At 44.6% G+C, this 25,998-nt stretch overlaps 1 protein-coding gene across 1 annotated transcript in view; it reads left to right on the top strand.

Moving 5' to 3' along the window:
• Nucleotides 1-21,771, top strand: part of LOC147891019 (uncharacterized) — a 32,272-nt gene extending 10,501 nt beyond the window's left edge. Inside the window, exons 5-7 of the mRNA XM_087389946.1 lie at nucleotides 20,906-21,008; nucleotides 21,174-21,316; nucleotides 21,526-21,771. Coding sequence (XP_087246072.1) covers nucleotides 20,906-21,008; nucleotides 21,174-21,316; nucleotides 21,526-21,627 — 348 coding nt within the window. The 3' untranslated portion in view covers nucleotides 21,628-21,771. The remainder of the gene's footprint in view (nucleotides 1-20,905; nucleotides 21,009-21,173; nucleotides 21,317-21,525) is intronic.
• Nucleotides 21,772-25,998: the final 4,227 nt, after the last annotated feature.

The following is a 25,998-nucleotide window of genomic DNA, read 5'->3' as shown; positions in this document are numbered from 1 at the left end:
ATATGAAAAATAAAGGTCGCTTGATAGCTAAAGGGAAGAAGGGCATGATGTTTACGTTGGATGCGGACATGCCTGAATTGAGTGCAGCAATGTTTGCGCATGGGATCGGTGTAGTTGCAGATATTGATATCTGGCATAAACACATTAGTCATGTTAATGTACAGCGACTTAAATTAATGTAGATTCAAAATAGTGCTGCAAGATTGCCTAAGTTCAAGGTTGTAGAAATGCATAAGATATGTGAAGCGTGTCAATTTGAAAAATAGGTAAGGAAACCATTTCCTAGACATGTTCAAGAGAGTAAAAGGTCATTGGAATTAATCCACTCTGATGTGTGGACTACTAAAGCTGCATCTATTAGAGGCTGTCATTATTTTGTCACTTTTATTGATGACTACAGTAGAAAAGTGAAGTGTTTGGACATTTCAAAGCTTTTAAAGCTATGGTTGAGAAAGAAACAAGCCTGCAAATAAAATGCCTAAGGTCAGATGGAGGGGAAGAGTATCTCTTAAATGAGTTTGCAAGGTTCCTACAGGAGCATGGCATAAAGCAGCAATATTCATGCAGTCATACCCCACAACAAAATAGACTTGCAGAACGAAAAAACATGCATATTGGAGAGGTATCTCGTGTCATGCTCAACGAAAAAGAGCTGCCATATTATTATTGGGCTGAAGCAGCTGCTACAGCAGTCTACATAATGAACATGACTTCCATTGCAGCAATACATGGCATGACGCCAGAGGAGAGGTACACTGATAGGAAACCAGATATTTCTCATTTGAAAGTTTTTGGTTACATTGCCTATGTTCATGTGTCAGATGAGTTGAGATCCAAGTTGGATCCAAAAGCTGAGAAGTGCATCTTTATTGGTTATTCTCAGCAGTAGAAAGGGTATAGATGCTATAACCCTTCTACTCGTAAGTTTACAGTGAGCAGAGATGTTTTTGATGAGATGAGCAGTTGGTATAAATCAGTAAATGTGATTGATGATGTAGATGCATAAAATGGTAATGCTGCACAAAATTCACAGCATCAATTACAAAATATTAGTAGACTTGTAGTGTCCTCTAGCAGTGGTTCACATACTTCATCATGGACAGGCAGATTGAGATCATGAGAATCTCCTCAAAGCAATGCAGATAGTGGTATGCAAGTATTACGAATGGGAAAAGAGAAAGTAGATCAGCCCATGGTTGATGTGAATGCAGGTTACTCTTATGTGGATGGTGAATCCAGTGGCTCAGAACAGAGTCTTGATGATGAGTTGGATATTTCTTCAGTTGTTATACTTAGAGTAAGGAAGACAAGGGATGTTTTGAGAGCACCTGGTAGTGAGCCTATTTTGCGCAGGTCTACCAGAGTTAAGTATCATGTGGATAGGCTGAAATATGATGGATTTACAGCCATTCACTATGTTTATATGGTCAAAGTGATACATGAATCAGAACTTACTTCTTTTGAGCAAGCCATGGGAAAAGAAAAATGGGAGAATGCCATGGATGAAGAAATGGAAGCAAATGCTACATGGGAATTGGTGCCTTTGTCTAAAGACAAGAATGCAATTGGCTGCAAGTGGGTTTATAAGATGAAGCACAATGCAGATGGTTCTGTGAGCAGATACAAGGCAATATTAGTTGTCAAGGGATATGCACAGACATATGGCATTGATTATGCAGAAACATTCAGTCCGGTTGCAAGGATGGCAATTGTAAGAGCAGTCATTGCTATGGTTGCATCAAAGGGATGGTCTTTACATCAGATGGATGTAAAGAATGCCTTCTTGCATGGTGATTTGCAAGAAGAGGTCTATATGGAGCAACCACCAGGTTATGTGTATGCTGTTCATCTTGAGTTTGTTTACAGGTTGAAGAAAGCCTTGTATGGCTTGAAGCAAGCACCCAGAGCATGGTCTGACAAGATAGGATAGTATCTTGTCACTATTGGCTTTCAGATTTTCAAGGCAGATTTCTCACTTTATGTGAGAAAAACAAAGAAAGGCATTATGCTGCTCGTCATTTATGTTGATGATTTGATCATCATAGGTGATAGTGATGAAGATATTATTCAGGTGAAAATGCTATTGAAGCAGAAGTTTGAGATGAAGGATTTAGGAGAGCTGCGTTATTTCTTGGGCATTGAGGTGATTAGATCCACAAGTGGGATATGGCTCTTGCAGAGGCAGTATGGATTGGACATATTGTCCAAATATGGGATGACAGGTTGTAAGTCTATTTCAATTCCTTTGGAGCAAAATGTGAAGTTGAGCGCAGATGCAGGTGAGCTTCTGGAAGACCCTACTATGTACAGACACATAGTAGGGAGTTTGATTTATGTGACTATTACCAAGTCAGATTTGAGCTATGGTGTTGGGTTGGTAAGTCAGTTTATGCAGGCTCCAAGGAAACCGCATTTGGATGCGGCTAGATGCATATTGAGGTATGTGAAGTCCACATTACAGTATGGACTATTTTATGAGGCTGGGGTTCAGATACAGTTGCATGGATATACTGATGCTGATTGGGCTGGTGATATTTTTGATAGACGATCTACCAGTGGATATGTGTTTTCTTTTGGGAGTGCTGCAGTCACTTGGAGCAGCAAGAAACAGCCTACAGTTGCCTTGTCGAGCACAGAGGCTGAATACAAGGGTGCAGCAATGGCTGCATGTAAGGTAGCTTGGTTGCATAAGGTACTTTATGATATGCATCAGTCTACAGATGGACCAGTTGTTATTTATTGTGACAACATAAGCAGTATGTACGTGGTAAATAACCCAGTCTATCATGCTAGAATAAAGCACATTGAGGTGCATTATCACTATGTGCGGGAGAAGGTTTTAGTAGGTTTGATTGATTTGGTTTATGTCAGCACAGAGGACCAGGTAGCTGACAAATTCACGAAGGCATTGGACGCAAAGAAGCTACGCAAGTTCAGAGACTTGCTTGGTGTGCAGGAATTGGGATTGAGCTCGAGGGGGAGTGTTGAGATATCGAGCTACACTCCTGATATGCCAGGGTGACCGTTGTGCATTTATGTCACCGACTTGTTAGCTGCAGATGCGGTTGGTACACTGCCCATGAATAATAGTTGGATGACAGCTATCTTTATGTACTCTAGTTAGTGGCTCAGTTAGTATGCCACCTAGGTTAGCTGAGTTTGGTTTGAGACCCACTTATAGGGTTCATCTATTCCTTTTGTACTAAGAGAGAGAGTTCTTTTGGCTTTCACAACTAAGAAGAGAAAAATTGTTTTCAGCCTCCACCTTTGTGTGTATTCCCCCTTTGAGTATGTGAGAAAGCTACAAGTTAGACTTCTTACTTCTCTCCCACTCTCTTCACATATGTATGAGCTCGACAATGAGGCAAGAATCTTGGACCTTGAGACAGAGCTGTACTACAGTTGAGTATGGAAAGTTGAGTATGGAATCGATACAAGAACACATCACCAAGATGAAGGTGGTGTGGGATCAACTGCCGACAGCTGGTCAAAGGATGAGTTCAACCAAGATGGCAAGGCTGTTACTGGGAATGTTCCCCCGAAGCTATAGTAGTTTTGTGGCAATGATGACTGCGGGGCATAGGGCGGTGTCGATGACTTTCAAGGAGATGATTCCATTAGTGTTGTAGCAAGAAGCTTGAGAAAACAGGTACAACGGTACATATAAGGATGACAAGGCTCTGATAGTTGAGGACAGGAGAAAAGGCAAGGGCAAGAGTAAGCCTGGTAAAAGCAAGCCCAAATATGATGACGGAGCAGACTCTTCAGATGAAGACAACAAGAAGAAGAGAAAGAGAGAGGAAGTGCTTCTACTGCCATGAGCCAAGACATTTTGTGAATGATTGCAAAACAAAGAAGCTGATCAGAAGAAGGGTGCCATCTCAGAGTCAGAGGAGTCGGCTGAAGTGGCGGTAGGAGAACTTTTCTTGGTGGCCACTCTGTGTGCTGTTAAGGTTAGATATGTGGACCCCAGTGTGACTGTCAGAATGTCAGACATTGAGGATTGGTCAGAAGAGGAGTCAGGATCCTTTGTGAAGGTGTGATGGACAGTGACGAGTGCCTGGAGTCATATGGGTGCTTGGCTGGTGTTGCTGAAGCAGAGGGGGATTCTTTGACAGGACTTGAAGACTCAGGGCGACAAGGGAGCTGTTGGATTGTCTACATCGACGAGTTGGTATTGAGCCAAGATGTGTCGGTGAGTTGGGGTGTTGGAATGGTCAAGTCACCTCCCTATCTGTAAGCCCCCATATGAGGAGAGCATAACTGAGGGTTTGAGAGGTTGCCACATGGGCATTAGACTAGCTGCCATGTGGGCATCATTGAGACAATAAAGGCTGAGGGCAGCACGGAGCAGACATGTGGACATCAGGGACCTGCAGTAGCCTGATTGTGCAGGGTTTCCAGCAAGTACAGATGGTGCATCAGCACAGAAGGGTACACAAGTGCCTATGTGGCTGTACAGGGCTGGTAAAGGCCTGGCAAGAGGCAGGGATGCCGCAGCAGGCAGGCGCTTGCATGGAGAAGGTTGCAGGGCAGATGGTGAGGGCTATGGGCAGGTGAGAGGCCTGCAGTAGGCCCTGGATCTGAGGGAGTAGGGACCTGGCCAGTGGTGCAATGCCCACGTGGCAGGTCAGCCCTGCAAATGGCCCTGAAGAGGCCTAGTTTTTGTGAGCCCATGGGGGCCTGCTGAGTCAGGCCAGTAGACCCCACTGTGGGTCAGTTTTTGGGGCTGCTAGTTGGTCTATATGGGAGGCATCCTTGCCCTATAAAAGGGAGGCTTTGGAGCCTCATTACTTATCTTCTGGAGCAGCAAACAACATATTCAGAGCCTCTTTTGGGCCTATATCCAAGAGGAGAGAATAGTGTTGGAGTGCTGCAGACTAAGCTTGGAGAAACTGCCCACCTAGGCTGAGGTTCTGGTGGAGGGATCATTGGACCGAGAGTCTACATACACTCAGTGGAGCACGCGTGCTCAGAGATCTAGAGGTGCCAGTCATATAGTAGGAGAACCTTTTCGTATTGTATCTTGTTCAGTTTGTGGACAGACGGAACTATATAGGAGTTGCTTCTATATTTGTCTCCGAGCACCGTCTATTTGGTAGTCTGCACACACTTGAATTGTTGTGAAGTACACACATGGTTATGAAGCTTGATTCCATAGTGAAACAATTCTGCGTGTAATTCTTGGGCTAATCTATCAGTCTTTTGCTGTGAGATACCCTCTGGTGGGATTTCGTTTTCTCACACTACAACCATATCTAGATTGTGATAGCTTTCTAAATATGGCTTAAGACATTCTTTCGCTTGGATGCTCGTTTGGGAGTGACTAAAATGAAATTGTATAGTCTTCACAAGCAGTTGTAGCTTGAATGTAAAGAATGTGGACTAATTTTTTATTATCCTTCTCCTTAGTGCTAGCCTCTGCTCTTCATCTCTTAAGTGCTGACATGAACTCAGTGTGAATACCTTTGTATAAATGGATTCTCAAGTATGTGTGAGAGCATATGTTTATACTATGGTCTACACCCATTGTTGGGGGCTGATGATGTGAATGGGGATGTTATAATAGGTATCGCTGCTGTGCGTGATGGCGTCTATGGTTTCCAATCTTATGAGTGACTATCATGAGACTGAAACTGCATTGTGTGTTTTTAGAGGATGATGTTCCTGGATTTATCCACATATATATAGCTTGAGACACATGGTGATATGACATATCAAAATAAATGACAAAACATGGTTTACACATTGGTAGGATTCCTTTGCCTAAAGGAGCGGTGGGTGAAAAGTAATCTTGAATGCTCCTAAAGGATTGTGACGTGTCTTTGTGTAACATGCAATGGTAATCTGATCGTGTAATCATAGCAAGACCTTCTTCAAACCTTTAGCGAGGAATTAGCGTTGTGCACCATAGAGAGAGGAAGGAGATAAGGGTAGAGAGAGAATGGAGTCGACAACCGATTGGGTCCTTGTACCCACTGAGGGCCCCCTCTTCCAATCAGGGGAGAATTTGCTTTATACTTGAAGAACTGAGAAATACAAATAACACTCCTCAAGAGAGCACGAAAACACGCTTCTGAAGAGCTCACTGTGCACACGTATAGGAGACCCAAAGACCTGAGAGGCAATGCCGACCAACACTGAGACCTTAATGCTGTCCACATTGACGATGTAGGACACTTCTGCAAGGAAAGGTAGAGGCTTGTGCTGTCCACCGGAATGCAGGATTACTGCGTGAGTGACAGTGAAAGCTAGGAGGGATAGATCCTAAAAGAGAGCTGAGAGATGACTGAAATATAGAGCTGAGAAGTGAGCTGTGCAAACTGTAAAAGATAACTGAAAAGAGCTGCTGAAACAGACCCCAAACACTCCGTTTGCTGTCCTAACTCCCCGTGTGATGCGCTGCGTGAACACTTCCAAGAGGGCTGAATTGAGGCCAAGAGCTGAGGCTAGTCAGCGGCCCACTGCTGGAGAGTGTCAGGCTGTTCAGAGGGGGGCTGGAGTGGAGCTGTAGGAAACTGAAGGAGGGAGGAATGAATGAGCAAAAGAGGCCCTTTTATAGGGCTGGCTGGGCTAACCAGCCCGCTGCAAATAGCCGACTGAGTTGGCTGGTTTGCAGCCTGGTTGTTTGGCTCAGTTCAGCCTATACCCCCCCCCCGTCTGCTCATTTGCCAGTGGACTTTTTGGGCAGCCTTTGCAGGATGCCTTCTTTGCTTGCTCTTGGCCAGCCTTTGGGGGCCCCTCTGGGGCTCCGAACCTAGGCTATGATCTAGACCTATCTAAACCCTAAGATGGAAACACTATCCTACTTTTCTCCAGTGGGTACCAGTGAACAAGAATACTTGACTTAAGGCTTAGAGATTGACTTACGTAGCTTGTGCTTGACTGTCCCTGAACAAGGGCTCATAAAGGGGTCACAACATATGACAAAATCTCCTATAAGGAAACTATTACGCACTTGTCGATGTAGCCAGTGTGTCACATTGCACCCAAGTGCAGGGATGCATGTGACACTTTGTCCACCACAATGAGAGTCACACTTTTGCTTCCTCCAAAAGTGTTCATACAGTAGGTTTTCCCACAATGAAACTAGGTGATCTTGCTTGTACAAAAGGATGATGGCTTTTCTTAAGACACCTTCTATAAATGCTCTCTAGAGTCATATCGCTTTAGAGTTACATCTGCAGGCCGCTATGGGTATAGGGGCATGACCTATAAAGAAGCAATTTTTAAGGTAAGAGAAAGCCACAAGTCTTTGCAGAAGAAGGCTTCACACGTTCCTCGTTACATTCTCAGCTCTTTTTCCTTGGGTTGCTCATCTCACCTAGTCAACCTCATAGGCTTTTAACCTCACCCAAGGCAGCCAGCAGTAGATCTGTATCACTGGTTATATAGCTCCAATTACCAGTTCCAACACAAAAGAACTCATTTTCTGTTTGATATGTTATATCACCATGTCCAAACTACAGTTAGAAAGATTGCACGCATGTGCACACGGTTAGAAAGATTGCACGCATGTCCAAACTACAGCTAGAAAGATTGCACGCATGTGCACACATGCTGCTTCATGCATGCACCTAATTTTCTGGCTATTTGAAGTGGCAACTTTTAATGATCCAAGCTGCTCAATAGAGAAGACACATTCATATGAAAACTCTGCTTGGATCATGAATGTGTGGCTTGTTTATTGAGGTAGCTGCCTTGCATGATAGTTCACTCGTCTGTCCGTCTCTGCTGTGTTGCTTTTTGGCTGTTTCCATGGCAGCCCATACTGCCATGCTGCGTATGTGGCTTGTATCCAACATTCAAATGGAGCAGTTAAACATACATAACTGCAAGAAAAGGCAATGTTTTCGGGGTGGTTAATAAAATGATATGATTTTTTAGGCTAGTAGGTAGTGAGTAAAAGTCTTGGGAGTAGGGTGCAAAGTCAGGCGCCTATGGGAAAGCTCCCCAAGCAAGTGCTCTTCAGGTTTTGTTGAGTGCACCATGAGCCATCGTTACCAACGTTCCAGAAACTCCGGTGCCGGCAACGGGAATGCTCCAGAAAGGGGGATCGGAATACCATGTCATATGACACATCATCAATTCATATTGAAATATACCAAATTATGAAAGGTAAACCACTTTTAGTATCTCTAAACTTTCCATTTCAGCTTTAGACTTTTAAAGACATTTTTAGAAAACTTAGAAAGGGGGGCTGATACAGTGAGCTGAGAGAACTTAGAAGGGGGAGAGAATGGGCTGAGAGAAGAGGAGAGTGGATAGTGTAAGAAAACAATACAACGTCTGTGCTCAACAGATAACAGGATCTCGTACGTAAGAGAGAAAACCAGATAGTATGGAGAATCAAAAATTTGATTACTGTAGATCTGATACAATGGATGGCGCTGTGTAAAACAACTACTCTAATTCCTACTGAAGATCACGGGAGAAGCACCGAGTTATTCCACCCAGCCAAATCCTGCTGAAGCGTGAGAACTAATCAGAGAATTCAAAAAGACCAAAACATACGTGAACACCATCTTCTTCTCTCACTAACTTCAGGAAGCCCCATCTCCCTAGATGGATCTAGATGCCACATGTCATCCATATAGGGCCTTCCTAATGCAACATTTCACCCGTCTCCTGGGATGCGTTAATTCCTTTGCCCTTAGGCACATTTCTTGCATTAGGCCCTTAGCCTTAGATCCACCTAGTCTGGTGCTATCAACCCTCACCTAGGACCTTGACATTAATTCCCTCTCGATCATTTACATGAAGCGCAAAACAAATATATTACAATTATAGATCCTTTAGGGGAAATGTCGACTGATTCTTCCGAGGTCATGCTACCTCGGCTAGAGCGTAACATTCCTTCCCTCTTTAGACATGAGCGTCCTCGATGATAAAGTCTGGGAACACTCTCCGCAACTGATACACGGATTCCCAGGTAGCTTCGGATAGAGGCTGACCATGCCATGCAACCAACACCGTGGGTATCTTCCGATTTCGTATTTGCATTGTTCCTCGGTCCAGGATTCTTGTTGGTTTGCGCCTTGCAATATCCTCTATCTCCTGAAACAAAACCACACCTTCGATTAGTGAGTCACCTGTATGTAAAAATTTCTTTAAGCGCGAAACATGAAAAACCGGGTGCACCTTACACCCCTGTGGCAATTCTAATTTATAGGCTACACTGCCTATTCTCTTTAGAATTAACCACGGCCCACAGTATCGAGGTGATAACTTAGCACACTCTCCTGAAGTCAACGACTTCGAGTGCGAAGGAATTCTGAGAAAAACTTTTTCTCCTTCTTCAAATACTCTTATAGACCGATTTTCATCCGCATACACCTTGGCTCTATCCATAGCCTGTCGGATATTAGCTCTCGCAAGTGCTAGCATCTCCCGCATCTGAACTATAAAGTTCGCGGCACTAGGCACTTTCTGAGGTACTCCAACTATAGTCGGATTGGCTGGTCTATAACCATAGTTCAGTTCGAACGGACTGAACCCGGTAGATGAATGCTTCCTATCATTGTAGGCAAACTCCAACAATGGCAACCACTTGTCCCATGTATGTTGCCTCAATGACACATATGCTCTCAGCATATCCTCTAAAGTCTGGTTGACTCTCTCCGTTTAACCATCCGTCTCGGGATGATCCCCACTACTCATTCCCAACTCAGTCCTTAGTGTCTCGAATACCGCTATCCAGAAATGACCGGTAAATCTGACATCTCGGTCTGACACTATGGATCTAGGCAATCCATGCAGACGATCTAGGCAATCCATGCAGACGAAATATATTCTAATAAACAAATCCGCCACTTGCGGGACACTAACAGACTCTCTAGTCGGAATGAAGTGAGCCATCTTGGTTAGACGATCAACCACCACAAGGATAGAATTGTATCCCCCTTGTGTCGCAGGTAGCCCTACAATAAAATCCATGGAAATGCTCTCCCACTTACTTAATGGTATTTCCAAGGGCTGTAAAAGTCCGGGTGACTTCACCCGCTCGGCCTTACTTACCTGACACGAGAAACACCGTGTCACATATTCATGAATATGCTTTTTCATCTTTGGCCAAAAGAAATCTCGCCTCACGAGATCATATGTCTTCTCGACACTTGGATGTCCCGCACACGGGCTATCATGGCATTGTCGAATGACTCTCTGCTTGAGATCATTCTGACCAGGTACTACAACCTTGCCATTTCTAACTAGCATACCATCCCTTATGGTATATCTTGCATAAGTTTGGCCTTTTCTGGATGCCAGGTCATCCTTTTCACTTTCCCCGGGTTTTAACACATGAGCCTTAGGCCATAAGCTCTGGACAAACTCGTCCACCTTTTGAGTTTCTCTGATCTCGGTCATTAGAGCACTCTCTAATACCGTGAAACTCAGGTTGTGCATAATGCGAGACAACGCATCAGCAACCTTATTGTCTTTTCCTCTTCGGTACCGAATCGTTAGATTAAACTCCTGCATGAGCTCTGCCCACCTAGCTTGGCGGCCCCTCAAGTCAGGCTGTTTACAAAAATGTTTCAGAGTATCATGATCTACATCCACATAAAACTATGAACCATACAAATAATGCCTCCATGTTTTCAAAGCATGGATAACAGCATACAACTCCAATTCATGAGTTGGCTAATTCCTTTGAGAGAGAGAAAGCTTCTTGCTTTCAAAGGCTACTGGCCTTCCCTCTTGAAGGAGGACTGCTCCTACCGCAATGCCACTTGCATCGGTTTCTAGGAACAACGGTTTCTGGGGATCAACTATTTTTAACACCGGTCCTGAGACCACAGCTTGTTTTATGGTGTTAAAACTTTCCTGTTGATTCTGTCTCCAAATAAAAGGTACTTTATCTGAGGTCAGATCAGTCAATGGCGATACTATTCCGGAATATCCTTTGATATGCCTTCTATAAAACTGGACAAATCCCAAGAATGATCGCAACAACGCGGTCAGACTCTGAGGGATTGGCCAAGTTAGTATCGCAGCCACTTTCTTCGGATCCATTTCTACCCCCTGTGGAGTAATTATGAACCCTAAATACTCAAGCCTAACCATACACAGTATAGTTTTCTTCTTATTCACATAGAGACTGGCTTTCCTCAAAGTACTGAACACTATTCTTAAGTGTTCATGATGCTCAGTAACACTTTTACTGAATATCAAGATATCGTCAATAAAATGTACTACGAACTTTCCGATATACGGACGTAGTAAATCGTTCATAAGCATGACGAAGGTCGCTGGAGCATTGGTAAGTCCGAAGGGCATTACCAAAAACTCATAATGACCAAACCTGCTCCTGAAAGCGGTTTTATGCACATCCTCGGCTCTAATCCGGATCTGATGATAGCCGCACTTAAGATCTATCTTGCTGAAAATCACGGCTCCATGTAATGCATCTAGCAAATCATCAATCCGAGCCATCGGATACCTGTGCTTAACAGTGATATTATTCAATGCTCTGTAATCTATACAGAGGCGAAACGTATCATCCTTTTTCCTCTTTAATATCACTGGTGAAGCAAAAGGTGAGAAACTTGGTTGAATCTGCCCCAACTTGAGGTATTCTTCCAGTTGCCTACGCACCTCCGCTTCTTCGGTAAAACTCATTCTATAGGGAGGTCTATTTACAGGTTCTGCCCCCGGGATTAGTTCAATCTTATGTTGAACTTTCCGCTCTGGAGGTAACCCATAAGGTAGTTCATCCCTAAAACTTTCAGAGAACTCCTCTGTTATAAGATTAGCCAGATTGGCCATCTCACCACTTTGCGTAACATCAGTGCTAGCCGAAGACTCATCCACCGGCTCTACCGATGCTGTGTAAAGGAATAAAAACTCTACTTGAGCCTTTCTGATTTCCATCACGGAAACCAACGGTCCCTGAGGTATATCTTTTTCACCTCGCAAGACATAAAGCACATCATTCATCTTGAATTGATATACGTGCTTTTTCCAATGAATGGCTGGATTCTTCCTAGAATGCCACGCCATGCCCAGGGCTATATCCGCATGAGCAAGCTTGGTCATTGGTTCCTATATTGATCCCAAGCTCGGGATGCTTCGTCAGGAGGTAAGAAGTGTTTCCTGAACTCTCTTTTAAACCCCTCCCAGGTAGTGGATGCTATGCCATCTTTTTGTTGTTTGATCCACCACCGATCCGCTGCCTCACTAAACATATGGGTGGCCTCGCGGATCTTTTTGATGTCATTTCTGATCTCACAAATGGCGAACGCCTCGTCCCATTTGTGTAACCAGGTCTCAATGACATCGGAGCTACGGTCGTTCATCCGACCAGAATACTTTTCCGGTCTGTAATTGGCAATATTTGGCACTTTAGCCTTCCTAGGCTCGACCGTATGGACACTAGACTCCAGTTCCATTGGAGCCTTTCCCTTCTCTTCTCGAGAAGGTCTGGCAGACATACTCTGGAACGCTCTCCTAAGTTCAGATTGCCCTGCGTTGGCTTGTAATTGCTGCGCTAACAACTGTTGCAAGGCATCCTCCAGCAATGCAATCCTGCCAGATAAAGTGTGAGCTACTGGGCGCGATCCCTGCTGGGTCGGCCGGACTCCTGACTCACCAGGGTCCCTTCTGGAAGCCCCTTCTTCTGCTTCCATTCCGTTCAATGGGTGTTTTGTTTTGTTTTATTTTTTTATTTTTATTTAAAAAAAAAAAAACACCGCTAGAACACTGTATTTACACGCTTACACAATTCAGGGTACTGACCCTCTGACACAATTCCCTATACTAGGGAATACCTGCAATCTGACATGCACACTAACTGGGCCTTTGACACATGCATATAACCAAATACCAATCTCCCTATACTAGGGAAATTTCTGCAAGTTAACTCAGACTGAAGTATACAGGCATCTGCACAGGCATAATCTGTCCCTATAGCATCGTAGACTGTAAACTCTTATGCAAGCGGAGCATCAACAAACTAAATCAAGAGAAGAAAACACAGAATTGACAGAAGTGACAGAGAGCCCCCTGGTCTATGAACTCGGTCCCCAGTTAGATCCGCTGGATATTCACGAATACAAATGTCCACGAAGCCTGCTCTCTGATCGAAATCTGTCTGAGGGAATCAATCGAAAACTGTCACGGGTCGAGGTAGCCAGATATCCCGAAGCCTATGGGCCCTATGCCTTCGTGCTCCAACCAATCTCGCCAATCTGTCAACCGCTCCAGATCATCGCCTACGTGCTCGCTGCCCAAATCTTGACTACGGGCCCACTGCTCGTCGACTGGCGCTCCACGCCTATCGTCCATCCCACCTGAGTTTCGTTACAGCCTTACGATTCCATGCTGCTGCTGCTCCCCGCTCACGAGCTGCTGCTGCTCGTTCCAGCACCTCCCCTTGGACTTTCCGCTGATCAACGTCAGCCACCAACTATCAACGTCGAAGGGCCTTACAGGATAAACATCAACAGTCTCGTCGATTCCTTCCTTTCTTGCGCTCTGCGATAGCTTGCGTAGACCAGTGCCTAACGATGCATAAACCAGTTGTTCGTCGTCACATCTCAATCAGCGTCGATCCCGTCAGGGAATCAACCGCACATCATCAGTCACCAGGGCGGTCCAGTCCCGCAACTCGAGCTCACGTTACCCTGCTCATCCCGTTCGTCCAGCTTCCTCGTGGCAGTGCGGGATGACCACCTGCTCTGATACCAATTGAAAAACAACTACTCTAATTCCTACTGAAGATCACGGGAGAAGCACCGAGTTATTCCACCCAGCCAAATCCTGCTGAAGCGTGAGAACTAATCAGAGAATTCAAAAAGACCAAAACATACGTGAACACCATCTCCTTCTCTCACTAACTTCAGCAAGCCCCATCTCCCTAGATGGATCTAGATGCCACATGTCATCCATATAGGGCCTTCCTAATGCAACATTTCACCCCTCTCCTAGGATGCGTTAATTCCTTTGCCCCTAGGCACATTTCTTGCATTAGGCCCTTAGCCTTAGATCCACCTAGTCTGGTGCTATCAACCCTCACCTAGGACCTTGACATTAATTCCCTCTCGATCATTTACATGAAGCGCAAAACAAATATATTACAATTATAGATCCTTTAGGGGAAATGTCGACTGATTCTTCCGAGGTCATGCTACCTCGGCTAGAGCGTAACACGCTGCCTTCCAGCCGTGCGCTCCTGTGAAAGAAGCTTCGATGGCAAGCTGGAAACAGTAGAGGACGGATGCTAAGGAATCAGGGTTGCTGTAGCCAGTGATAAAATGGGCTTCACGGGCTCGCTCTTATATAGCCACCAGTCGTAGTCGGTTAGACCCAATATGGTGACCGACCCTGTCCGCCCAAAACGGTTGACTGGGGATCGGTCCCAAAATAGGCCACCGACCACACGATAGAACCGGTGCGCAAAATAGAGCAACTGACCTACGGTTCGCCGTTCGGCCCACAGCCATCCGGGATTATCTGGGACTCCAAACGGGCCCCACAACTTGAGAGTGGGCTGCCCCGGGAAAAGCTCTGTCTACCCTCAGTGCGGTCAGTCATGGGATGCCTTCCCGCACTTGCATGTAGCTTAGTTGGCAGTGTGCCAACTCGGTCCAGCCATCAGGCCACACATGGTCTCCATCTGGTGTAAACCAGGACCTACCGGATAACCGAGCTACTTAAATGCCTTCTCCTCATATGGGGGGCTTACAAGTAGAGTTAGCTGGCTCCTGCGTAGTTACACGAGAGTGGAGCATTGATATCTAACACCCCTCCTCAATGTCCACCCGTAAGTGAACTTACTTTTTCGGTCCAATGCCAAGTCGATGAAGATGCCTCTCCAGCAAGTCTCTTCCAAGAGCCTTCGTGAATATGTCCGCAGCATTCTCTGTAGTCGGACAGTACACCAAGTCGACCTCTCCATCCATGATGAGCTCGCGTACAAAGTGATATTGAATCTCAATGTGTTTTGTGCAAGCGTGGAACACAGGGTTCTTTGCAATCGCCATGCAACTCTAATTGTCACATGACAACTGCGTAGGCTTGTTCTGCACTGCACCCATGTCTCCCAAAATCCTCCTCAACCACACTGCCTTGCAAGAAGCAAAGCATGCTGATTTGTACTCAGCCTCGGTAGAAGAAAGAGCAACTGTAGGTTGCTTCTTGCTGATCCATGACACAGCTCCAGATCCAAGAAACAGTAACCTGTCACTGATCTTCTACTGTCCACGTCTCGTGCCCATTCCGAGTCATAGAATCCGGTCAAGATGTTGCCCTTGGTATAGGTGATGCCATAATCAAGTGTGCCTTTGATGTATTTCAGCACCCGCATCCCTGTCCTCCAATGGTTCTCGTGGGGCTTATTGGAAAACCTGCTTAGTACACCAGTTGCAAAGCTGATGTCCGGCCGTGTGTTGCACAAGTAAATCAAACTGCCCACAAGTCTTCTGTACTTCGCTTCATCTACCAGTGGTGATGAATCCTCGTTTGAGAGCTTCACGTCAACCTCCATAGGGGTACCAACTGTCTTGCACTCAGCCATGCCAAATGCCTTCAGTATATCTCCAGCATACTTCAGCTGTGAAATGAAGATCTGTTTCAGCTCTTGTCAAACTTCAATCCCCAAACAGAAATGCATCAGTCTGAGGTCTGTCATTTCAAACTCTCTTCCTAGCAAATGCTTTGTCTGCGAGATCTTCTCTTCATGGTTCCCTGTTATGACAAGGTCGTCCACATAAAGGACCACGATCATACACGTGCCTCCTTCTTTGAAGATATACAAATTTGCATTAGATGGGCTCCTCCTGAACCCGTTTTGCAGAAAGTAGGCATCAATCCGTTGGTACCACGCTTGTGGGGCCTGTTTCAGTCCGTAAAGTGCCTTCTTCAGTTTACAGACTTTATCTTCTGAACCGGGAATCTCAAAACCTGGTGGTTGTTCCACGTATACCTCCTCCTTGAGATCTCCATTCAGAAAGGCGGATTTTACATCCATCTGAAACACGGGCCAACTTCCCTGGGCAGCCAAAACATTGCGATTTGTGGTTAGTCGAGCTGTGGGAGCAAAAGTATCTTGATAATCAAAACCATGTACCTGTGCAAATCCTTTTGCCACGAGCCGAACCTTGTACTTATCCAACGTGCCGTCGGACTTGTACTTGGTCTTGTATACCCACTTGGTACCGATTACCTTGCGTTTTGGTGGTCGATCCACAAGGTCCCAAGTGTTGTTCTTCATTATGGAGCCATACTCCGACTGCATAGCCTCCATCCACCTATCATTACCCTGTGCCTCTTCAAGACACTTGGGTTCATAAGCACGGATCACCTCTGTCATCAAAGCATAGTTGACCAAGTTTTCCTGCGCCCTTCTTTGCTCCTCTAATCTTTTGGACCGGCGGTGTTCGGATGGTTCCTCCTCAATGGCTGGAGGTTCTCTGTCGTCCAAAAGCTGCTTTACCCACTTCGGGAATGGTTGTTGCCGTTGTGGTTCTGCAGGGTCTTCTACATCTTCTTTATCTTGAATCCTTCCAAGCACCGTTGGGGGAGTTCGGTCTGCTGTTGGTGGTGGTACTGGATGGATATCCTGGTCCTGGTTGTCTGGGAAGGAAGCATCCTCCTCCAATTGATGCGGCTGTTCTGAGAAGACCACATCGCGACTTACTATTACCTTCTTGGTAACAGGGTTATAGAGATGGTAACCCTTCGCCTCTTCACTGTAGCCCAAGAAAATACACTTTCGGCTCTTCGGTTCCCATTTGGTCTTGGTAGCATCAGGGACATGCACAAAACAGTCACATCCAAAAACTCTGAAATGTGCAGCTGAAGGTTTCTTACAAAAAAAGGACTGCAGTGGAGTCATCCCGTTCACAGCCTTCGTGTAGTTACGATTCAGGATGTAAACTGCCGTGTTACGTACTTCAGCCCAGAAAGTCTTTGGCAAATCTTTTCCTTTCATCATACTCCGGCCCATTTCGCAGATGACGCGCATCTTGCGTTCTGCTATTTCATTTTGCTGTGATGTATGTGGCGGGGGTTTCTTCCTCTTGAACCTGTGACTTTTGCAGTAACTTTCGAATTCAGTCCATGTGAACTCTGCACCTCTGTCTGATCTCAACTTCTTCACCTTCTTTCCCGTTTCTTTCTCGACCATTACATGCCATTCCTTGAACTTACTAAAAGTCTCGTCTTTAGTCTTCAGGAAGTATATCCATATCTTTCTACTGTAGTCGTCGATCAGTGTCATGAAGTAGTAGGAACCACCCAAAGCTTCCGTCTCCATCTTTCCGTAGAGGTCTGTGTGAACGAGCTCTAGAGCAGCCTTTGCCCTGCTGGCCTCTTTAGGAAAGGGATGCCGATGCTGCTTGCCCATCATGCAAGCTTCACATACATCGGGCAGATCTGAAATTTCTAGTAGGTCTGCAATCATTCCACTTTTATGCATCTCCTTCAAAGAACTAAGGTTTAGATGACCAAACCTCTCATGCCACTTTTTAGTGTTCTTCACATCGGCTCGAGCACTGAAAGCTGAGAGTTTGTAGATGTTGTTGCGCCGTGTACCTTTACCAACGACTTTCCCTTGAAGATCCAAGATCTGTGTACCATTCTTATCGAATTGAACTTTGAGGTCCTGATTCGTGATCGCAGAAACGGACAACAAGTTCCTCTTGATATCTAGCACATAAAGAACATCGGACAATTGTTTTACAACTCCATCTGACTTGAGAGCAATCGTACCTTTTCCTTTTGTTGGACATTTTGCATTATTGCCGACTGCTACCAGGATGTCATTCCCTACCGGCTGTAGAGAGGTATACCAATCCTTTCAACTGGACATGTGGCGCGATGCACCTTGTCAATGATCCAAGGTTCATCCGCAGGTACATGAATTGCCTCCGTGCAAATCTCCTCAATTGCTACGAACAGCTCTACTAGTACTGCTTGCGCGCTGTTGTTGGACTCTTTCTTTACTGCGTTCTTCTCATTTGCAATCTTCTTCCGGCACTCATTCTGCTTGTGCCCTGCCTTGTTGCAATAGAAGCACTTGATCTTCTTCTTTCTCTTTTTATCATTAGAAGAAGATGGGTTACCAGAGTCCTTATCCTTACCTTTCTTTGATCCAGCGTAGAAGGCCGTATCTTCTCTAGTCCTCGTCTTTTGACGCATCTCCTTCTCCAGAAGCATCGCGCTGAAATCCTCAAAGTTGAGAGGCGGATTTTGGTTCTGCATATTCAACGCCGTAACAAGACCGTCGTACTTTGGTGGGAGAATCCGTATGCACCTTCGTGCTAGATTCTCGCTGGTGATGGTGATGCCAATCGTAGTCATCTGATCGTGCAGATTTTTCACCTTGGTGATGAACTTCTTTGCCGCTTCAGACTCAGATAATTTTTCGTTCGTGAGTTGAGTCTCCAGATTCTGAATCCGCGTCTGATTCGTGGTCTCGTACTGATTTTTCAAGACCGTCCATGCCTCCTCCGCTGTGGTGACATGTTGAATTAACGCCATGACGGAATCACTTACACTGCAAACAATAGAACACAGCGCATTTGCATTTCTTCTTGTCCAGGCGAGAATCTCATCCGCAGTTGGTACTATCTGTTGTCCTACATTGGCTGGATCCGGTCTCGCAACCGGCCTCACGTCCATCCTAGTAGCAGTGTCCCAAAGCTCGTATGCGCTTAGGATGGTCTTCATCTTGAACTTCCAGAGTGGATAGTTAGAGCCGTCCAACTTTTCGCTTTCGCCGAACGGTGGGATTTGCAGTCTTGCGGGCTGACCATCTCTCACAATTTGCTCGCAAACAGAAACACACTACCAAATCTTCTTGCTAGAGTCCAGGCTCTGATACCATGTAAGAAAACAATATAACGTCTGTGCTCAACAGATAACAGGATCTCGTACGCAAGAGAGAAAACCAGATAGTATGGAGAATCAAAAATTTGATTACTGTAGATCTGATACAATAGATGGTGTTGCCTCGCAGCCGTGCGCTCCTGTGAAAGAAGCTTCGATGGCAAGCTGGAAACTGTTTAGGATGAAAGCTGGATGCTAAGGAATCAGGGTTGCTGTAGCTAGTGATAAAATGGGCTTCACGAGCTCGCTCTTATATAGGCACCAGTCGTAGTCGGTTAGACCCAATATGGTGACCAACCCTGTCCGCCCACACGATAGAACCGGTGCGCAAAATAGAGCAACTGATCTATGGTTCGCCGTTCGGCCGCCCACAGCCATCCGGGATCATCTGGGACTCCAAACGGGCCCCGCAACCCGAGAGTGGGCTGCCCTGGGAAAAGCTCTGTCTACCCTCAGTGCGGTCAGTCAGTCATGGGATGCCTTCCCGCACTTGCATGTAGCCTAGTTGGCAGTGTGCCAACTCCGTCCAACCATCAGGCCACACATGGCCCCCATCTGGTGTAAACCAGGACTTACCGGATAACCGAGCTACTCAAATGCCTTCTCCTCATATGGGGGGCAAGTAGAGAGTGGAGCATTGATATCTAACAGATAGAAGGGGGGGCTGATAGAGTGGGCTGAGAGAGTAGAGAGAGAGTGGAGAGAAGGGGGCTGAAGCTTAAAGCTTGAGAAAGAAAGAAAGAAAGAAAGTTTATTAAAGGCTTCGGAAGACCAATGGGTCTATGAGACTGTGAAAAACCTGGTACAAACGAGTTGTGGTAGTGGAGCTACTAAACGAGCATCCACACCAATGCAAAATGCTAAAAATGCAGAATGGCAGTACTAAGTCCTAAGTACAACATAGTCATGTCCAGAGAAGGGGGAGAGGGTGAAGAGAAGGGGGGGATGAAAGAGTAGAGAGGATGAGGGGCTGAGAGGAGAGTGCCCAAGGAGTCTTGGAAGGGGGCTGAGGTAGTGTATGAGCTGGAGGAAAAAGGAGCAGCAAACCACGACACCAACAATGCAAGGAAAAGGTGCTGTTTGGGAGTTTTACCCCGACCCGTGCAACCCTAAAACCTGGAACGTGTGCCTGCCTGGGAACTTTCCAGGAACGTTCCAGGTGTTTCCTACTCCTACTTTGTCCAGAATGGCGTCCCAGATGTTTTGGATGTCGGAACGCCGTTCCGTGGTAACTATGCCAGGAGCTTGCTAAATTGAGTGTATGTTTAAAACAATTGGCTCAAAGTGAAGACTCAAGGAATGTGATGGAGAAAATCCTCGGAAACATGGGAATATGCTTTGTAGCAATGTTTAGGGGAAGTGTGGGGGATCCAAAGGGAAGACTATGGAAGCTCGGCACAAAGAGGGATAGTGGACCAGTGAAGCATGCTTTGTTCAGCGTTGAGGGTAAACTTAGTCCTTTCTGATGGGAAGTGTTAGTACTTAAGACTATCCTAAATCTCTTTAATACCATTATATCCATTATATTTCTCTCCTAGAGTACAACATGCATAGCCTTGCTAACAACTGAATGTGTCAGTGATAAATGGGCACATGGGCTGCAAACAAATTCTATGCAATTGTCGAAGAAAGTCTACTTTCAGTGCATGCCCACTTTATACTAGAATTCAAAGCTTACAGCAAGTCTACTTCAGTGCATGTCTATAGGTAATTATTATGCTTCATAATAGAAATCAAAGCTGATAGCATCTAGGTTTTCTGGTGAATCGTATATTTCGGAAATTCTGATGTCTAAACGTGGTGCTAGGCTTTTAATTCTTCAATGCACTCTCTGTTAGGCTTTAGCACACCTGCACAAGGCTACGTTGGAATAACAAACAAACAAATGTGTTTTTGTATGAATCTTTTGCATTTGTTTCTAAGTAATTGTTCACACTATGAGTATTTTATCTTCTGTTCACCATGTGAGTACTTTGTTCACACTGAGTATTTTGTCTTCTGTTCTGATGTGCCACACTGTGTACTCGTGGTTGGCTTGGCCTATATTCATGTCATCAAGTATGTCTTGTTTTTGCAGATTTTCACAATGTCTTCTATTCCTCCCCAAAAGATGCAACATGTTGTTAAGGAATGTTTCTCGGTCCTTGAACCAGGGGGTCTATTGCTTTTTCGTGATTATGGTAACTGAATTCTGGATAGATGAAGTAGCATTCAGGACTTGAGATGACAATCTAATGCATTTGTGAGAGAAGGGCTTTAAAAAATTCCTTTAGGAGGATTTGTGGTAGAAGATAATGACTTCTGTCAACAGTCATCACTCACATGACAAGCATGTTGCTTTGAAGGATTATACGACATGACAATGCGAAGGTTTCCCAGTTCTCAACGAGTTGGAGACCGGCTTTACCAACGTGGTGATGGCACACTCTCTTACTTTTTTACCCCTGAGGTTTTACGAGAGCTTTTCACAAAAGAAGGATTTTTGGAGGTGAGATTAAATGCTGAAGAAATTTGAAATGGTCATTTTATTTGAAAGTTTTACTGGAGGGAATTTTCCTTTGCTGTGTGGATCTTCGGAGTACCTTCAATCCATTGTTTTCAGTTGCTAAGGGACAACATAAAAGTACTATTTAGTTAGCTAGAAGCATAAGGCAAGTTGATCCTCCTTTGTGACAACTTTCATGCGGAAACATGCAGGGGGAAATTTCACTTTGCTGCGTGGAATTAAAGAATCATCAGAAGCTGCTACCAATGAAGCGTGTTTGGATTCATGCCAAATTTTATAAGCCCATTAGCTAATTGACCATACATAAAAGGCAACCGTCATAGTCATGGCCCTTTTGGCTTCTGCGAGCTGATCATTCTTCATTATGTAACTAATGCAAAGTATAGAACTCTAATAGATTTGTTCATTTGTTTTGGCTTCGTTGGTACAAGAGTAACCAAGTGTATTTCACTCCAAGATGGGTTGAACCCTCGGCCCAGCCTGGTGGTTAGTCTCAGCATAGGCCAAAGTCATGGAGTTTCCTAAGGTGAAACATTTTCCTTGACCCCAAGCAAGCCTTCATACTTTGATGTTGCAGCCTCGCCACCCTTCTCCTATATTTTCTCAAAGATGTCCTCTCTGTATGCAAAGACAAATCTACAACCTTGGAAAATGGGGGAGCATGATAGACCCCCAAAAGCTCATTTATTATTCTAGCAGGAAATTTATGAGCTCAAGCTTAGAATTGCAGCTCTAGAAAGGAAAACCAGCGATATGGAAGAGAAGGAAACACGGGAAAGTATCCACGAAGTATTGCACAAAATACACTTCCATCTCCACAGCACCTCAACTGGTATCTACAGTGAAGGAAATGATCACTACTCAGGTAAAGTCCTATCAAGCAGAAGATGGCTGTAAATGTTAGCAATAAAGTTGACAAAGTAGACCTTTACACTGAAGTCAAGGAGCAGGAAAGCAAGGTAAAGAATAAGATGATTTTGCGAATCGGGGATTGCAAAATGGCTGTCTTTGAGATGAAGAGGAATACATAGAGCATAAAATCATATGGCTTAAGAAAGAAATACCACTAATTGAATGGGATGAAAATGCCATAGGTATTATTACTCAAAAGGGAACATAAGCGTAAATTTGTTTCAATGACAGGGCAACAAGAGTAAATATTTTTAGATAGAACCCAAAGACTCTCAGTCTTAAATTGATGTTATTCAAAGCATTTTTAAGATAGTACTAGAACTTAGCTATGCATCTTAATAATTGTGGGCTGAGTTGCCTTGGGCGCTCCTCCGATTCTCTGGCTATCCATATGTAATTGCAACTTCTTTGGTGTGTACTTTGTCTCATAGGCTCGTGAGGCCTTCCACAGATGTTAATCTCTCTCTCTCTCTCTCACAGGTTGCATGCCTACTAGTGGACATTAACACAATCATCTTCCCCCCCCTCAAACCATGTTCTCCTCTTTTCTTCCCTTTCTCCTCCCTCCCTCTTTCCTGCCACTAGAAAGAGAGAGAGAGAGAGAGAGAGAGAGAGAGAGAGAGAGAGAGAAAAGGGCATTTGGTCCTATTAAAACCAGGTCCATTGCTTGGGATACGAAGCAAGACGTGGCTTAAACCTCATGTGCAAAGTGCCAAATGTGGCATCAAAGAGGAAACAGATCAAGCATGTTTTCTTGGGAATGTTTAATGTACCTGTACATGAGAGAAATAAGCAGGAGAATTTGTTTGCAATTGATAATGCTTGTGGATTATGTTGAAATGAGACATGAAATGCCATGGAGTCCTTGAATATGGTGAATAACAAATATGGTTCTAAAAGAGGAACACAAAGATCAGGTTGGGAAGGGCTTCTATAGATTAAATGTAGGCTCAACTTAATAAAATTTTAATTTTTGATATTCTTGGTTCACTGAATTTTGCTATACATGCAATTAACTCATTAGCTGAATTGTAGAACATTAGTTTGGAAAATTTCTATATGACAATTTATTATGTGTGGGACTACTCACTTCCACTTTTTCAACGGGGGCCCTTTGCATAAGCTCTATGAGTGCAAGATTTGTGTCACTTTGGATCTCACAGGCTTGTGTTTCTCTCTCTCTCTCTCTGTCTCTGTCTGTCTCTCTCTCTCTCTCTCTCTTTGAGTGTGTATGTGTGTTGGTCTCTACGGACATTTAATTCTTAATAGTTGCTCTCTCTCTCTCTCTCTCTCTCTCTCACATGCGTGCGCACACACATACACACATACGTACACGGATGCACGCACATGTGCATGTAGAAAGTGTTACTCGCATGAAAGGTGTCGATGAACTTTGGAGACAAGCAAGCGATGTTGGCTATGAGTGAGTCACACGTTGGGGCCATGAGTGTTGCCACATGATAGTGGGCAAGCCATGGGGCATCTCATGTACTAATGCTAAGGGATGAGGTCATCAATTTGTGAGGGGGAATGAAGGGGCAAATTGATGTGTGTATGTGTGCCTATGGGCTTGGAGTCTTATGCAAGAAGTGTGTGAGTGTAGGTGTGCTAGAAGGTTCTAGTTAGGTGTGTCAGGTTGGTGTGATGAGTGAGTGATCATAGGAGATAATTGATTGAGATAATCAGGGAGATGATTGTGGATCTGGGATCTACCTACATGGCGGCAGTTGCCTATATATGTAACCACTCTATGAATAAACAACTACATTTGTGTCTCATTGCTTCTACATGGATTTACAAGATATGATTTATTTTTCTCAGTGTTTTGATTTATTGCACCTCTTGCTTTAGTTACTTCAACAGAACTTGTGGGAATTGTTAATCATGCTTTACTTACTTCAACAGAACTTGTGGAAATCGTTAATCAAAAGTTATGACTATTTTGATCTCTTATAAATACTCTCTCTCTCTCTCTCTCTCTCTCTCTCTCTCTCGTCACATGACTTGAAGGTCAACCTTGATAAAACCAAGGTCATGATCTTCAACACATCACAAACAACTATGCATAGAGAGTAGTTCACCTTTGATGGGTCACCCTTTGAGATAGTTTCATCATACACATATCTAGGGGTTCTATTCTCCAGTCTTATTTTCACTATGAGGTTGGCGATGTAGGCCCGTTTGAGCAAAGGATATGCCTCATTAGCCTAACTAGAGAGATAGTGCTTCCACTCACATTTTTAGGGCCCTCGGACCAAGTCTCTCCTCTTTGACTCCTTGGTTCGCCCAACAGGCATATATGGTCAACCTTGATAAAACCAAGGTCATGATCTTCAACACATCACAAACAACTATGCATAGAGAGTAGTTCACCTTTGATGGGTCACCCTTTGAGATAGTTTCATCATACACATATCTAGGGGTTCTATCCTCCAGTCCTATTTTCACTATGAGGCTAGTGATGTAGGCCCGTTTGAGCAAAGGATATGCCTCATTAGCCTAACTAGAGAGATAGTGCTTCCACTCACATTTTTAGGGCCCTCGGACCAAGTCTCTCCTCTTTGACTCCTTGGTTCGCCCAACAGGCATATATGGTAGCCCATGTTGGGGACCAGATCTCTCTGATATAGAGTGGACTCTAGGTTATCATGCTGTCGAGGATGATACATAGTAAGACATTAGTTCCCCACATGAGATCATCCAGGCTAAGAGTTTAGGTCATCCCCACTATAGCTTGATGTGCATTCCAGGTCATCAATTACCTATATTGGATTAGAGTAATGGTGAGTGCACTTCAGGGCAATGCAGGCTACCATAGTTAGCACTTTCGTCTTCCATGACCTTAGCAGGAGAGGGTGACCAGAGATGCTGGTATACACACACATGCATGTGGTTCGAGAGTTTGGGACTCCACATGGACAGATTACCTCCTTTTCAGTATAGCATTGATGTGCCATTTCTCCCACTCGGCTATAACGAGGTCAACCAGGTCATACGTATGGACCTCCTACAGTTACACATGGTTAGGAAAGGGTTGGCACTGAGTGAGCTCCCAGTGAAGCGCAACTTCTATAGAGATCACTGCCTACATATTTTTGGTGAGGACTTTGTTGATCCCTCGGATATACTCAGAGGATCTCTATTGGTCCATCTCGAGTTTCATCGCATCGACTCCAGATTGAGAGTGAACGAGCTAAGGGAGTACCCAAATAGAGGCAAATTTGTACCTTGTGTTATCTACAAGAGATCGAGTCAGAGGACCATTTCCTCTTCAATTGCCCAGTGTACTATGAGATCCGAGGCTACTACTACTATCTCTTTAAACATAGCTTCAGACTGCTCTCCCATTTGCTCTCCTATCTAGATCATAGATGCTTAGTTGCCTTCATCGGTGAAGCAGTTAGACATCGAGAGCACCTACTCAGATTATAGAGCCAGGCTCCATAGGTTTACAACTGGGAGATGGACACAGACTATGTATGTAAAGCCCAATGAGTCCAACAAGGAAAAATCTCAAAAGACTAACAATCTTTTAAGGATGGACTATCCATGGCAGAGAACCACTATTGACCTCACACACACATAACTTAAAAAACATATGGATCCTTACCCTTGTCAGATTTAACATGGGTGTTGTAAATAGTGAGAGCTTGAGTTTTGACATTCTCTGGTTCTTCTTCTTCTTCAGTTTCTGCTTCCTCAACAAGATTGGCTGAACATCTCTTTTTGGCATAACATTCCTTTCAAAGTGT

Source organism: Dipteris shenzhenensis, chromosome 18, assembly GCF_047967505.1.
Source record: "Dipteris shenzhenensis isolate YYH24624 ecotype China chromosome 18, Dip_SZ_1.0, whole genome shotgun sequence".
NCBI lineage: Eukaryota > Viridiplantae > Streptophyta > Polypodiopsida > Gleicheniales > Dipteridaceae > Dipteris > Dipteris shenzhenensis.
This window is presented reverse-complemented; position numbering and strand designations above follow the sequence as displayed.